The sequence below is a fragment of the Lutra lutra genome, chromosome 16 (genome assembly GCF_902655055.1).
Source record: "Lutra lutra chromosome 16, mLutLut1.2, whole genome shotgun sequence".
NCBI classification, from domain to species: Eukaryota; Metazoa; Chordata; class Mammalia; order Carnivora; family Mustelidae; genus Lutra; species Lutra lutra.
In genome coordinates, this window is record NC_062293.1 from 17,604,222 (window position 1) to 17,620,529 (window position 16,308).

The 16,308-nt window shown below is 46.2% G+C and overlaps 2 protein-coding genes across 2 annotated transcripts in view; both read left to right on the forward strand.

Moving 5' to 3' along the window:
• The first annotated feature begins 1,688 nt into the window (after positions 1 to 1,688).
• Positions 1,689 to 11,737, forward strand: RDM1 (RAD52 motif containing 1). The gene is made up of 7 exons (XM_047707674.1): positions 1,689 to 1,820; positions 2,197 to 2,376; positions 5,124 to 5,246; positions 5,648 to 5,816; positions 7,215 to 7,313; positions 9,791 to 9,876; positions 11,359 to 11,737. Exons 1-7 carry the CDS (start codon positions 1,707 to 1,709, stop codon positions 11,458 to 11,460), a joined length of 873 nt encoding a protein of 290 aa, XP_047563630.1. The 5' UTR covers positions 1,689 to 1,706; the 3' UTR covers positions 11,461 to 11,737.
• Positions 11,738 to 11,785: 48 nt separating this feature from the next.
• The window catches only part of LOC125087395 (leucine-rich repeat-containing protein 37A2-like), a 54,555-nt gene continuing 50,032 nt past the window's right edge, over positions 11,786 to 16,308 (forward strand). The window contains exon 1 of the mRNA XM_047707673.1: positions 11,786 to 12,978. Within this exon, the coding sequence (XP_047563629.1) occupies positions 11,895 to 12,978 (1,084 nt within the window). The 5' untranslated portion in view covers positions 11,786 to 11,894. The remainder of the gene's footprint in view (positions 12,979 to 16,308) is intronic.

Genomic DNA, 16,308 nt, shown 5'->3' on the forward strand with positions numbered 1-16,308 from the left:
AAATCTACAATTTTTGGTTTTAAAGAGTATCAGGATCCAGGTATTCCTCCAAAGCCAACTATTTTCAAAGTAAAAGAGAAAGTTCAGAAGTAGGTAAAGGGTGGAGCTAAGGGTCTTATAGATTGAGGTGGAGAAAGTGGTGTGGGGCCCAAGAGATGGTGCCAGCAGTCAATGATTTGGGGGTGCTTTCAGAGAATGGGCTAAAATCTAGTTTTTGTTTTTTTTTTTAAAAAGGCATCTGTTTGGAATCTGAAGGTGCTGATGTGGAGTAAAACCTGGACAATGGAGGACAATGCAAAGACAGAAAAGGGGCCATTGGAGGAATGTCTTGCACACAGCTACCATCAGTACTGTTTGACTAAACTGTCCCACTTGGGCCACTGATGTCCCTACTTCTGAGTCTTAACTTTTGGATTTCCTAGACCAGTAAAACGTCAGAAAAGTTAAGACCATGTTAAGATTCCCAACTTTTTAATTAATTAATTAATTAATTAAGAGTATTAATCAAAACAACTATTGTTGGGCGCCTGGGTGGCTCAGTGGGTTAAGCCGCTGCCTTCGGCTCAGGTCATGATCTCAGGGTCCTGGGATCGAGTCCCACATCGGGCTCTCTGCTCAGCAGGGAGCCTGCTTCCCTCTCTCTCTCTGCCTGCCTCTCTGTCTACTTGTGATCTCTGTCTGTCAAATAAATAAATAAAATCTTTAAAAAAAAAACAACTATTGTCTATCAGCATTTCCTCATAAAATAATTTTTAGCATGAAAAATGAAGGTCATGGGGCGCCTGGGTGGCTCATTTGGTTAAGTGTCTGCCTTTGGCTCAGGGGGCTCCAAGTAGGCTTCTCCCTCTCCTTCTACCCATCTCCCCTGCTCGTGCCCTCTCTCTCTCTCTTGCTCTCTCAAATAAATGTATAGAATATTTTAAAAATAAAAAAATGAAAAAGAAATAAAAATGAAGTTCATATTTGTAGGATAATAAAATGGAATAGATTTTGTTTTATGAAAAAAAAAAAAATTTAAACCCTGATTATCCTTTTCTTGTTTTGCCAAGGACTAGTGAAAACTTCTTCACAGACCAGAACCAGTCTGGAGACCATTGTTTAGAAACCCCAGGAGATGTTTTGTAAGGTCCGTTCCAGCTCAGGCATTCTAGGATTAAAATACGGATCTTTAGGGCCTAGTTTCCCTCTCAGTGTGTTAGTCCTCAAAATAGCTGACTGGGGGCTTAGAAGAGCCCTTTTGCAAGAGCACTATGAACTCCAGTGTTGATGCCCTACTTGGACTGACTCTTTGATTTTTCCTAATTTATCTCTCCTTCTCACACTGCCTGCCAAACATCCCACATCCTCTCATCCCAACAAACACACTTACACCAAAATTATGTAGGAAAATCAGGAACACCTTTCAAGGATTTCGAAGCGGCTGCTCTAAAGATATTCGCACCCTAGGATCCTGTAAGCTCACCCTTTGGTCTCTCCCCTAAAAGTACACTTGAGTAGAAGCACTAAACTCCACCACTGGAGAGGCGGGAGGGAAAAGAGAATCAGAGACCCGTCCGCAGTGGGAGGAGCCAGAGAGAGGTCCGGGAACCGCCCTCACCCCGTCTCCGCCGAGCTGGCCCCACCCCTCGTACGAGCCCCCCCCCTTTTTTTTAAAAAGCGCGGGCGCGCCTTGCGCAGGCGCAGTGCCACTTGAACACTAACCGCGCATGCGCAATGGTGGTAGGATGGCGGAGTTGGTGTTTTTTGCCGTTCCCACCGAAAGTGACAAAACCTTGCTGGTGTGGGAACTGAGTTCTGGACCCACGGCCGAGGACTTGCATGTGAGCCGAGCCATGATGGAGGGAGGGATGGAGAAGGCCGTGTGTCTCCTCACCCCCTGTCCCCCACTCGGTGACTGGGAGCCCTGGAGTCTGGTCTTAGCACCTCACGTGCCTTGTAGTCTCTGCCGAGAGGAATCTTAGTTCTAAAGGGGACCTCAGCAGTCTGTCAGCCCCAACAGATTTCTGAGAGGTAACTCTCAACAGCCAGCATATGTTGCCTTCTAATGCTTCTCGAATCTTAGGATTTTAGAGGAAGACCTGTTCATGAAATGAGAAGTGCTTGGGGTTGCCTGTGCACAAGGGTTTAGGGATTGGGCAGTTTTGGTTTCTGGGCGTGAAATTTCGTGCACTTACTTGCCGTGGGACCACCCCACAGCATTCTCTATTCACAGTATTCTCCCAGTTTGGCCTTCTGTATTCAGTCCGAGTCTTCCCAAATGCTGCAGTGGCCCGTCCTGGTTTCTATGCCATCATCAAGTTTTATTCAGCAAGGGATGCTCACAGAGCTCAAAAGGCATGCCACGGGAAGCATCTTTTCCAGAATTCTCCAGTGAAGGTGGGTCCAAATAAGGAATTCCTAACTCCACTGGGACAAAGTGCTGAATCCCGTTATAATAGACTGGCATTTGTGCACCACTCCGCTTTGCAAAATGCTTTCAGATGCATTGCTACAGCGATCCCCCGGTTCCTTTGAGTTTTTGTTTTCTTTTTTTCGACGAAGAAACTCGAACTCGGGATAGTTAAGTGACTTACTTAAGGTTCGTGATAACCGGAAGTTAGAAATCAAACCCCAACTTCCTGATGTTAAATCCTGGGTCATTTTATGCTGCCCCTTAATTTAAGAAATCTTTACGAGAAGAGTCTTGCTTGTATCTACTATTATGTGGATTTAAAATGACAAACTCTAGGGGCCCCTGGATGGTCCAGTCGGTTAAGCTGTCTGCCCTCAGCTCAGGTCATGATCCTGGGTCTTGGGATCAAGCCCCACCTCCCGCTCCGTGCTCAGCGGGGAGTCTGCTTCTCCCTCCTCCTCTTTGCTCTCTCCCTCTCTCACTCTCTCTCTCTCAAATAAATAAAATCTTTTTATAAAGGATGCTTCATCGTCATCACTCTCAAACTGCCTGTTCCGGATTCCCTTCAGTTCCCAGAAAATGATTAAAACATTCTTTAATGCACTACAGGAACTTTATTCCATACTAACCATGCTGTCCTTTTTACTTTCCCAGAGCCCCAGAATTATATTTCAGTATGTGCCTCAATTCAGTCACCATTTCTTTATTAAGGACCATGTCATTTCCTCTGAATAAGTGAGTGAGACTTAGATTTCCAAACCTTTCCCTTTATAATTGTATGTCTTCATCAGCCTTCTCTGACTGGCTTCTTAATCTGGCTACCCCATACTGACCTGGCTGTCTGTTCTTACCATACGCCTTTACTGACTTAACCTAGATCGAATCTGAGAACTCTCCTCAAATGTGACTCTGGGTTTACCACCTACTTGTTTAACGCCCTCTTCAATCCTGGCTTCAGTCCCTGTGATTGAAAAGATGACCTGTCAGACATTCTTCAATTTGCAAACTGTGGCCTGGCCTGCTTCTAGCCTGTGAAAAGTTCACAGAGCCACTTAGGTATTACAGATTATGAAATAGTTATTTTTTAAATATTTTATTTATTTATTTGACAGAGAGAGATCACAACTAGGCAGAGAGGCAGGCAGAGAGAGGGGGAAAGCAGGCTCCCCACTAAGCAGGGAGCCTGATGTGGGGCTCTATCCCAGGACCCTGGGACCATGACCTGAGCTGAAGGCAGAGGCTTAACCCACTGAGCCACCCAGGCGCCCCTATGAAATAGTTATTTTGTATCCGTTGTAAGTAATGGGGTTTTTGTCTCTCATTGGACATTAAGATCATTTCATAAATTTTAGGTTTTGAGATTTAACAGCATAAAGCCCATCACTCAGAGTGATGAAGGAAGTGTTCTACAAGTCAATATACAGTTGACAAGAGAGAACATTAGTATTAGATTTCGTTATTTAACACAGAACCTTGGGTTACCATCCCCGCTTTCCCAAATTGTTATCCAGTTTACTTATGGGCTCTTTTTTACTTTGGCAACTACGCATAGTTCCTGGGTGGTTTTTTCTTGCTGTTGTTGTCGTTTGCCTTTTATAAATACAGAAAAAAGAATAATGTCTTAAATAAAGTAAACCAAGGAAAGGCCTAAGGGCATCTGAGAGTTTTTTTCAGTAGCATGAAGGAAGATGGTTGCCAGCAAGAACTGGCAAGCTTATCCAAGGTGACAACAGTCTCTCCGGCTCAGGCTTGGGGCCCTTCTGAAGCTTCCTTGTTATCCAGAACAGCTCCACTGTACCTCACCATTAGCCGCCCGTGCAGCACTCAACATTTAAAAGTTTGTCTTCATTTCTCCTTCCAGCATGCAGCTTTATCTGGAGAAAGTAATTTCATTTTCTTATCACTCTTTCTTTCATTCGTTCACTCAGTCAACAACAGAATGTGCTCGGTTTTAGAAATGAGAAAAGAATAAGATATGGTTCCTTTAAGCACTTAAGGAGCTTACAAACCAGTGATAGAGGAAGATGTATGAACAAATCAATAAAGAATTAACAGTGCTGTGACTTCATTGGCATGATTTGAATCTTTATGAATATATTAACTATACTACGCCCTGCTTAAAGTTGACATAGACATTTAAGACAGAATCAGTGGATGTAAGAAATTCACCATAGAGAGTTAAGTTATTCAGAGAGTTAACACTGGAGGTATTTGCATTCTCAAAGAAGCTTATTAATGCAAATGAACCTCTAAATGTTTAGTTGCTTATAAAGTTTGTAGAGGTCTGTATATTCCTTGTTCTAACAGGTGAGTGACTCGGGGAGGAGGGTGCTACAGATTAGGGTCCTACCTCTGTGTCAGGCCTACCTTGTCTGGTGTTTAGGTCATACACTCCAGAATGGAACAACAAAAACAATGTCTTTCCTTTGCTCACCTACATAATTTGCTTCTGGAGGGCTTCCTTAGTCGCTTTCATCGTCACTCGCACCACCAGAGGTCAGGAAAATCTTCCAATTCCATCAGGAGCCCTGGAAATGATGCAGAAAAGTAGCTGAAAAAGAGTAAATACCATTCATTTAGGGCTTACTATGAGCTCACTGCTTACAGTGTTGTTCCCTTTTTAATCTTCACAGCCAGTCTCTGAAATAGGTATTGGTCAATCTCAGGTGTATCCAAAATAAACCTCAGTGGCAAGTTGTGATATTTTTCAGTCTCTCTCTTATGTCTTTAGGTTCGTCTTGGCATGAGACATAAAGCGGTTCAACATCAGTGCCTTGCCCTAAACAGCTCCCAGTGCCAAGAACTGGCAAATTATTATTTTGGTTTCAATGGATGGTCAAAAAGGATCATCAAGGTACACTTTATAGCTTTGCTTTGGCTAATCAGACTCATTTCAACATTGAAACCCTAGACTTCAGAGAGGAGAGAACTGGGTGTGGGTAGGAGCCATAAGGGGAACTAAGTAGAAGGACCTGAGCATGGGCCTGCCACCTAGAATTAATAAGACTCTCAGTGACTTGGGTAGTGGCGTCCACAATTTTCACCAGTATTTGTAGGGTATAGAATTAAAAAACAAAAATAAAAAGCAGTTGTCCGTATCTAATAATTCGTTTGCAAGTCTTACTTGATTTTGAAGCTATAGGACCTCAACTGTTAGCTGGGTTTGCTGGAGTTTAGTTTTTATTTATATTAACGAAACATCTTGAAGTCTATGTTGAGATCCTAGGAAGGACCTTTAATTTAAAATCCTAACAGCTTCAGGATCTTTCTGACCTCGAAGAAAGAGAAAATGAAGATGCTGCAGTACCATTTCAGAAGCAGAGCCTGAAATTCTTCTGTGCCTTAGAAGTGGTGTTGCCATTCTTTGAGTGCAGGAGTCCTGGAGTCGGCATGGCCGAGGAGCCTTTGGAGAAGCTGGAGGAAGGTCTGTTTATAGTGGGGGTGGGGGTGGAGGTGGATGGGGTGGAGGTAGAACCTCTCTTTCTTTCTAAAACTCATCTTTCTAGATATATCATCAAGCCCTCCCCTTGCTAAGCTACTAAAGCCCTGGGCAGAGCTTTTCTACCCTGCAATACAGGTTTTTATCATAGGCAATCCCTAAAAGAACCTTTAGCTTTAAAATTCTAAAGCTGATTTTCTGCTAGCTGACTTTCCTGTTTAGGAAGAGGGAAATAATTTTTTTTCCATTTTTGGTTAAGAGTCTGCCTTGTGCTTAAAAAAAAAAAATTGCCTTGTGCTAAAATAGTCCTACAAATACAGATCTCTTGTAGCCTTCAGTGATCCCAGCAAAATCATCATCTAAAGATTTAAATAAATTCTTGCATAAATGTTCAGTCCTTTGCCTCCTATAAAAGGGCTGATGTGTAAAGAGTCAAATGTAGATTCCTAGAAAAGGTATTCCAGTTGGTACTGATTTTTCCCAGAGTCCATAGCGCTTAGGCTTAGGGTTTTAAGGCAGAGGCAGGGCTGTTAGCAAATGGAGTGGAACAGGTTTCCGTGGGTGATGCTCAGGAAGAGAGCAGGTCATGTGCACTACCACCAAATCTTTCTCTGTGATTCCAGCGCTTGATGCACAAGAGAGAAAGTAGGGCCTGTAGGAGGATAGCTTCAATTTGTCCATTTGAAATCTGTGAGTGACGTGAAATTTGTGCTACCTTCTTTTTTTTTGTTTGTAAAGATTTTATTTATTTGTCAGAGAGCGAGAGGAAGTGAGCACAAGAGCGCAAGCAGGGGGAGCAGCAGGCAGAGGGGGAAGCCAACTTCCTGCGGAGCAAGGAACCCAATGTGGGATTCATCCCAGAACCCTGGGATCATTATTTGAGCCGAAGGCAGACGCTTAACTGACTGAGCCACCCAGGTGTCCCTTGTGCCACCTTCTTGGCTTGCATCTCCTTTCTGGTACTTCAGGAACTTCTGGAATAGATCAGGACAGTAAAAATGTGCCAAGCCAGGATATTACTACAGCAGAGCCATTCCACCAAATGCCTGTGTTGTGTCTGCCTTTGTTGCTAAGATAATGATCTAAGAATCGTGGATCCACTTTGATTTTTTAAACCTATAACATAAAAATCAGTTATTCAGGTATGCATGGGTGGATCAGTTGGTTGAGCCACTGCCTTGGGCTCAGGTCATGATCCCAGGGTCCTGGGATGGAGTCCCACATCAGGCTCCTTGTCCAGTGGGGAGCCTGCTTCTCTCTGTGTCTCTGCCTGCCTCTCTGCCTGCTTGTGCTCTCTCTCTGACAAATAAATAAATAAAAATCTTTAAAAAAATCAGTTATTCAGCCATATATATTAAATCCATTTGTTTTGGTTTGGTTTAGGGCCATTATCATTTCTGATGAAAAAGAAAACCACCCAGAAGCTTGCTATTCAGAAGGCTGTGTCAGATGCATTCCAGAAACTGGTGATTGTGGTTTTAGGTAAGACTTTCTTGATTGTCCTCAAGGTACTTCAGTTTCCATGAGCAAATAAACTCATTTTGAAAAGCTAGTTGGGATGAAAACACTTTGTATTCTTTTATTCACCAAATGCTTTCAAAGCAGCAGTCTCAAATTTGTTCTTTGTAGCATTTATGAGAAAAATGACATCGAGACAGAGAAATATTATTGTCTATAGTGTATAAATATACAGCGACTTGCCTGCACACAGAAAATGTTTGACCCAGTCTTCTTTTTTGACTGTTTGCCCATAACACAAAGTAGTATAGTGATTATAAGCTTTGGACATCTGTTGTTGAGTCCTAACTCTGTCCCTAAAGATTTCTGATGCAGTTTTAGGTTTTATAGTCAAATTTAAACGTATTTAGTCTCTCTAAGCTACAGTTTCTTTATCTGCAAACTAAAGTTAATAATTCAGCTTACCTCATGGGGGACATTGTTAGAGTAAATGAGATGATGAATATAAAAAGCTTAGGACTATCCCGGTAATGTGGTAAGCAGACAAAATATGTTAACTTCTTCTTCTTATTATTATTTTTTAAAGATTTTATTTATTTATTTGTCAGAGAGAGAGAGAGAGAGAGCACACACAAGCAGGCAGAGTGGCAGGCAGAGACGGAGAGAGAAGCAGGCTCCCGAGCAAGGAGCCGGATGCAGGACCCAATCCCAGGACCCTGGGATCACGACCCGAGCTGAAGGCAGCGGCTTAACTGATTCAGCCACCCAGGCCTCCCAACTTCTTACCATTATTGTTTTCCTGTTGGAGAATTTATTAGAATCAATTTTGGAATTGATTCAGTTTCACTTTTTCTTTCTGGCACTGACATTGGGTAAACATGATTCTTACACAATGATCAGCTACATTTTTGTGAACCTTGTAAGTGGCCATCCTATTGAACAGTGTTGATTGTATTCCCTACTGAGTTCTACAATAGTGTGAATGCTACAGGCTATGCTCAAAGGAAATTTTATTTTTTAAATATTATTATATTTTATTTTATTTTAAATAAAATAAAAGAGGACGGCAGAAGAGGAATAGAGGGAGAGGGAGAGAGAGAGAATCTTAAGGAGGCTCCATGCCTAGTATGGAGCCTGGTGCAGGGCTTGATCTCACAACCCTGAGATCATGACCTGAGCTGAAATCAAAAGTGGGACACTCAACCAACTGAGGTACCCAGGTGCCTTTTTTTCTGGAAATTTTATAATTAGTGGAGAGTTCCCAACAGTTGCTCCCCTGCTTCAGAGCCTTGAGTCTTAAAGACTAAGAAATCCTAGCTAAGTTTCAGAGGCCTTATTTGATTCTAAGAGTTGACCCTGGATTGGTTTTAGGTTTCCAGCCTGGGTAAGTCTTCCAGGGAAGGTTGACTTCCGTGGTCATCAGGTAGAATCGTTATTAGCTATCAATTCTGAGTGACAACCTTTTAAGAACCAAACTGAGTGTTTGGGTTGTTGACCTCTCCCTAATATGCTTGGTGTCCCTTCTACACATTCAAAATTCCTTAGACTAAAAAGTCTTGTAGCTGTAGTTTGCCTTAAGGGAAATTGTATTATCTATAAGGTACATGGGCCTGTTTCTGCCAATAAAGTGTTCCAATGCATGCCCTGCCTTCTTCTCCAAAGCATTGTTCATTGTATCTGGTGGGATTTTGGTTCCCAGGGAGTAGACACTTGCCTTGTTTCTAATATGAAGTATCAGCCATAGTCTGGTGGTCTCTGTTCTGGGTTTGAACTCACCTTGACCCCCACCTAAATAAAGTCTTATTGCTTAATCATATTATGATTGAATGTTTTTGTTCCTACAGTTTTAACTCCCTGTGTCATTATTCCTTAGTTCCTATCTCTGAGATCATGAAGTTTTTTTAACCACACAGTTGATAACTTTTTTTTTTTTCCGCAAATGGTTATGATGGGGTGCCTGCGTGGCTTAGTAGGTTAAGCATCTGCCTTCAGCTTGGGTCATGATCCCAAAGTCTTGGGATTGAGCCCCATGTCAGACTCCCTTGCTCAGTGGGGAGTCTGCTTCTCCCTCCCCCCCCCGCCCCCGTCTCAAATAAATAAATAAAATCTGAAAAAAAAGTTATGATAAAAACTGAAGTGTGAGGTGAAAAAACTTCTAGGAAAATGCTTTTAGCTTTTAGAAATAAAAAAAATGTCTACGGGGCACCTGAGTAGCTCAGCCCATTAAGGTCTGCCTCGATCTCCGGGTCCTGGGATTGAGCCCCACATTGGGCTCCCTGCTCAGCATGTTGCCTGCTTCTCCCTCACCCTCTGCTGTTCCCCCTGCTTGTGCACTCTCTAAAATAAATATAAATAAAATAAATAAATATAATAAATAAATAAATAAATAAATAAAATACTTTTAAAAAATCAAAAGACTATCTAATTTTTGGATGCTATCATATACAACAAGTTTTAGAACAAGAAAAATTTTGATCTGATCCTTGTTAACTTTATTTCAGAAAGTGGTAAAATAGCTGTGGAATATAGACCCTGTGAAGAGATTACAGATGCCAGAACCGAAGAGGAGCTACAGGATTTAATTCAAGTATGTGGAGATTATAGCTCGGGGATTCCATAGCCAGGGTAGCCATAATTTAAAGCAACCGGCAGGATTTGGAAGACTTTGACAAGTACACTTAGCTTTATCATCCTTTGGGAAATATAAAACTCTGAAACTGCTTTTGAGTGCATGGGAATTTCTGAGGATTTCCTTAAAGTCCTCACTCTTGGCTCTGACCCCTTCTTTGAATTTTGGCAAGCAAATTGCATCAGAGTACTCCTACCCTTGTAGACATAGGAGAGGACACGGCCTTTTAGAGCTCCCCTCAAACAGAATCTCAGGAATTTGAGAACAGGGTAACTCTGGCATTAAGTGAGATTATGCTACAGTGTTTGAAAACCATTATGCCTTTCAAATAAGGTGTATTACCCAAATGTCAGCATCTTACACGTATCTTGTATGAAATATTTTGCTGAAGAACTTTTCTGTCAATCACTTATATCATGCCCTGAACTAGGGATTAAGTTGCCAAGGTAATTTCTAAAAGAAGCTATTAATGTGCTGCATATAGAATGTCAAAAAAAAAAAAAAAAAAGCGAAGGATGGGTTTCATGTCATTGAAAACTTAATTGGGGGCTAGATTTCTGATTATTTAACTCATTCCAAAGTTGCAAAGTTTGTTTGTTTTGAAGGGAAGAGAGTGGAGAAAGAAAAGATGGTTACTTTCTGAAAAAGTATTTGAAGGGTTTTTTTTTTTTTTGGTGCAAAATAATTATTTTAATTCAGTTTAAATCAAGCTCATCAAGGAAACTTCAGACTTATCCAACTTTACACTTTAAGAAGTCTAGCTTCTTGTGAAATGTGAGAGATTCTGTATTGATACTGAAAATTTCAGAAACCTGATTGTAACAATAGATCCATTCCTAAATAAGGCCAGTCTTGGAATCAGTTCCACTTAAAAACCATTATTATGTGCTAGATGCTGGGAATAAGATAAACCCTTCTCTCTTATAGTTTGCGTGCTAGGCTTGTGCCGGACCATAAACAGGGACTCAAATAAAACAGATTATAAAAAGGACTGTGAGGGATGTAAACTGGGTGTTACACTATTTCAAGAAAATTGTTTAACTTGCTAACTTGAACATGTGCACACACAGGGTCAGACCTCTGAAAAGTGGTGGTGTTACTTTTTCTAGACTGACGGCTATGTTGAGTCAAGTGGGATGAGGGAAGTTTTCCCATGCCAGTGTGAATAGAGGTCTATTCTCTTGGTTTCAGACCCTCATTCCCAGAATAAAATCCTCACCTGCCCCACCCCCCCCACCTCGTCCCACCCCTGCCTTAAAACCCCTCCTACAGACATTTTGGAGCCATCACTGATTCAATGGTAGGTAGCCTCCTTCTAACAGAGTGACGACTTAATACTCAGACATGCGTATTGAGAATTTAGAGGAAATGGCAACATTTTAGAATAACCTGTAAAATGTAATCCCTTCCCTACTGCCCTAACTGGTGTTTATTCTGCAGATCAGCTACTTTTCTTGGAAGCAGGATGGCCAAGGGGAGGAAGAATGTCTCTCGGACTTAAGCTTTGAAGAGGATGAGTTCAAACCGCCAGAACTGGACTAGCATTTTTAATTTCCCGGGACGCCAGGTCCTGTGGCTTCCTTGGGAAACTGTCCCCCGCTCCCCCCCCCCCCCCCCCCCCCCGCTCCCCCGTCTCCCCCGCCTCCCGCCCAGAGCTGCTGGAGTCCGTGGCTATCCTGCCTCGCTGTGAGCATCAGGAGGTGGCTGTGCCCTTTGTAGAGGGAAGGGAGGCTTGGGCCCCGGTGATTCTGGAAAAGGGGCTCGCTCCGACGGGCGCGGTGCCCACCTGCGCCCAGCTAATAAAGGTGGCGTAAATAAAGGTGTCGTAAACAAAGGGTGGGACGTAGGCGGGGGAGGGGCGCGCAGTTGCTAACTGTGTGCGCGTCACGGGGCTGCCATAACGGTTCGGCTCCGCTCCGGCGCGGCGCCTGCGCCCCACTGGCCTGGGTCGCTGCGCCCCAGAGCCTCCGCATGTCATGTCCCGGCTGCGCCTCTGGGCCCCACTGCTCCTCCTCACGTGGCAACCACTGTGGCTGCTGGTCCAGGCAGCTCAGCCTCCGGAGTGGGCCCTGGACCCTGCCCAGCTGACCTCCGACTTCCTAGGGCCCACCGAGCCCTGGTCTTCGCACTCCTTTGAACTCCCGCCCGAATCGCCCCAGGCACTTACACCCCCAGCAGAGCCGGGGGGCTTTAAATACTTGGGGTCCTCTGCTCCAGTCCAGATGTTGGCCCCGCCTAAGGAATTGACTGAGACTTTGGTTCCGTTCCCGGACACGGATTCAGTTGGCGAGCTGCCCCCAGCGGCAGATCAGGATCTGAATGACAAGCTAACCCAGCATGAAAGGCTCCCGGAGGTGGCTCCAAGGCTAGGTTGGGATCAGAATCAGACCACAGCTCTGCCTCTTGGACTCAAAAGTAAGATTAAAGTTGTAGGTTTGGATCAGGCTGAAGATCACCAATCATTTGAAATACTTATTCCACCTCTGGATGTTCAGAGCTCAAAGCCAACTCAGTTTATTGTCTCACCCCCAAACCTGGAGGAAGATCTTGTTCAGCATCGAAGGCTTGCCAAAGTCATTGTTGGAACTCCAAACCAACTTGCAAATAAAGAGCTCCTAGAACAGCTGCAGGATGATGATTCAGATTCCAGTATGGATATCCTATATCCTGGGGAGAACCTACCAATGGATTTCCCGGGGCAACCAGAACAACCTCCAAATCTCCCTGAGGAGGCTGAAATTTCCCCGCTCCTGCAGGAAACCCCAAATCATCTACAGTTCCCTGAGGAAGCTGAATCTATTTTGCCTCAGGTGGAGGCCCAGGCCCAACATCCAGAGCCCTCTGAAGAGACAGAAACCTCTCCAATTCAGCAGCAGCCTCCATCTTCGCCTCCGGAGATCCTTAAGGAAGGTGGAAATTCTGTAAATGCACAGGAGGCCCCAGCTGAGCCTTCAAGCACAACTGAAGAGGTCGAACCTTCTTCAGTCCATCAGGAAGCCTCAGCTCAACCTACAGAGGCCCCTGAGGAAGTAGAACCTTCAACCCCTCAGGAGGCCCCAGGTCAACCTCTAGAGATAGCTAAGGAGGTGGTACCTCAACCGATAGCACATGAGGTAGATGTGCCGTCTCTCAGTCAGAATGAAGCCCAGCAGCCAAAGCTCCACAACGTGACTGTTAAGCCTGTGGATCTGGCACTTAACATAACTGTAACTCAGCCTCCAGAACACACGGAGGAGGCTGAGCCATCTCCAATCCAACCAGAGGCCCCTGCTCAGCCAGCAGAGCGCCCTGAAGAGGCTGAGCCCACCCCAGTCCAGCCAGAGATCCCTGCTCAGCCTGTAGAGCTTCCAGAGGAGGCTGTGCCCACCCCAGTCCAGCAGGAGGCCTCGGTTCAGCCAGCAGAGCGCCCTGAGGAGGCTGGGCCCATCCCAGTCCAACTGGAGACCCCGGTTCAGCCTGCAGAGCGCCCAGAGGAGGCTGGGCCCACCACAGTCCAGCCAGAAGCCCTGGCTCAGCCTGTAGAGCTCCCCGAGGAGGCTGTGCCCACCCCAGTCCAGCCAGAAGCCCTGGTTCAGCCTGTAGAGCTCCCCGAGGAGACTGTGCCCACCCCAGTCCAGCCAGAAGCTCTGGCTCAGCCTGTAGAGCGCCCCGAGGAGGCTGTGCCCACCCCAGTCCAGCCAGAAGCCCTGGCTCAGCCTGTAGAGCTCCTTGAGGAGGCTATGCCCACCCCAGTCGAGCCAGAAGCCCTGGCTCAGCCTGTAGAACGCCCTGAGGAGGCTGGGCCCACCCCAGTCCAGCCTCAGAACCCTGCTCAGCCTATAGAGCTCCCCGAGGAGGCTGGGCCCACCCCAGTCCAGCCAGAGACCCCGGCTCATACTGTAGAGCTCCCCGAGGAGGCTGGGCCCACCCCAGTGCAGTCAGAGGACTTAGCTCAGCCAGCAGAGCTCCCTGAGGAGTCTGGGCCCACCCCAGCTCAGCTGGAGACCCCAGTTCAGCCTACGGAGCACCCCGAGGAGGCTGGGTCCACCCCAGTCCAGCCAGAGACCCCGGCTCAGCCTGTAGAGGTCCCCGAGGAGGCTGGGTCCACCCCAGTCCAGCCAGAGGCCTCAGCTCAGCCGGTAGAGCACCCTGAGGAGACTGGGCCCACCCCAGTCCAGCCGGAGATCCCAGTTCAGTCTGTAGAGCACCTGGAGGAGGCTGGGCCCACCCCAGTGCAGCCAGAGGCCCCAACTCTAGTTCCAGAGTTTCCTATGGAGTACCTACCTCAAACTCCTGTAAATGATGAGATGCTAAGTCAACCTATAAGCCACCATCCAAGCTATTTCAAGTTTGCCAGTGCTACATATAAACCTGTGGATCTGGAACTTAACATAACTCCAGAGCCGGCTAAGGAGGTTGATTCTTCTACAGCCCAGCAGGAGGTTCCACCTCAGCCTCTTGAGCATACTGAGGAAGCAGAACCTCCTTCAATCCAGCAAGAGACCTCAGCTAAGCCTCCAGAGGAGGGTGAGCCTTCAGGTGAGCAGGAGCAACCAGCTCAGCCTTCTGAGTCTCCTGGGGGGACTGAACCTTTTCTAACTCAGCAGGAGACCCCAGCTCAGCCTTCAGAGCCTCCCGAGGAAGCTAAGCCTCCAAGCGTACAGGAACAACCAGCTCCGCTTTCTGAGCCTAGTGGGGAATTTGAACATTCTCTGACTCAGCAGGAGACTCCAGCTCATTCCTCAGAAAATCCTGAAGAGGCAGTACATTCCCCAGCTCAGCAGGAGATCCCAACTCATTCCTCAGAGAATCCTGAAGAGGCAGAACATTTCCCAGCTCAGCAGGAGATCCCAACTCATTCCTCAGAGAATCCTGAAGAGGCAGAACATTCCCCAGCTCAGCAGGAGATCCCAACTCATTCCTCAGAGAATCCTCAAGAGGCAGAACATTTCCCAGCTCAACAGGAGACCCCAACTCATTCCTCAGAGAATCCTGAAGAGGCAGAACATTCCCCACCTCAGCAGGAGATCCCAACTCATTCCTCAGAGAATCCTGAAGAGGCAGAACATTCCCCAGCTCAGCAGGAGATCCCAACTCATTCCTCAGAGAATCCTGAAGAGGCAGAACATTCCCCAGCTCAACAGGAGACCCCAACTCATTCCTCAGAGAATCCTGAAGAGGCAGAACATTCCCCAGCTCAGCAGGAGACCCCAACTCATTCCTCAGAGAATCCTCAAGAGGCAGAGCACTTCCCAGCTCAACAGGAGACCCCAACTCATTCCTCAGAGAATCCTCAAGAGGCAGAGCACTTCCCAGCTCAACAGGAGATCCCAACTCATTCCTCAGAGAATCCTCAAGAGGCAGAGCACTTCCCAGCTCAACAGGAGATCCCAACTCATTCCTCAGAGAATCCTCAAGAGGCAGAGCACTTCCCAGCTCAACAGGAGATCCCAACTCATTCCTCAGAGAATCCTCAAGAGGCAGAGCACTTCCCAGCTCAACAGGAGATCCCAACTCATTCCTCAGAGAATCCTCAAGAGGCAGAACACTCCCCAGCTCAGCAGGAGACCCCAACTCATTCCTCAGAGAATCTTCAAGAGGCAGAACACTCCCCAGCTCAACAGGAGATCCCAACTCATTCCTCAGAGAATCCTCAAGAGGCAGAACATTCCCCAGCTCAGCAGGAGACCCCAACTCATTCCTCAGAGAATCCTCAAGAGGCAGAACATTTCCCAGCTCAACAGGAGATCCCAACTCATTCCTCAGAGAATCCTGAAGAGGCAGAACACTCCCCAGCTCAACAGGAGACCCCAACTCATTCCTCAGAGAATCCTCAAGAGGCAGAACATTTCCCAGCTCAGCAGGAGATCCCAACTCATTCCTCAGAGAATCCTCAAGAGGCAGAACACTTTCCAGCTCAGCAGGAGATCCCAACTCATTCCTCAGAGAATCCTGAAGAGGCAGAACATTCCCCAGCTCAGCAGGAGATCCCAACTCATTCCTCAGAGAATACCGAAGAGGCAGAACATTTCCCAGCTCAACAGGAGATCCCAACTCATTCCTCAGAGAATCCTGAAGAGGCAGAACATTCCCCAGCTCAGCAGGGGATCCCAACTCATTCCTCAGAGAATCCTGAAGAGGCAGAACATTCCCCAGCTCAGCAGGAGACCCCAGCTCAGCCTACAGAGCATCCTGAGGAGGTAAAACCTGCAACTCAGCAGGAGCCCCCAGTTACGCTTCCAGAGACTTTTGGAGAAGCTGAACCTTCTTCTTCAGCCCAGGAGGAGGCCTCAGCTCAGCCTGCAGAACTTCCTAATAAGGCAGAATCTTCAATCCAGCAGGAGACCCCAGCTCAGTCTCCAGGAGAGATAGAACCTTCAGCAGCCCTACAAGAACAACCAGCTCAGCTTC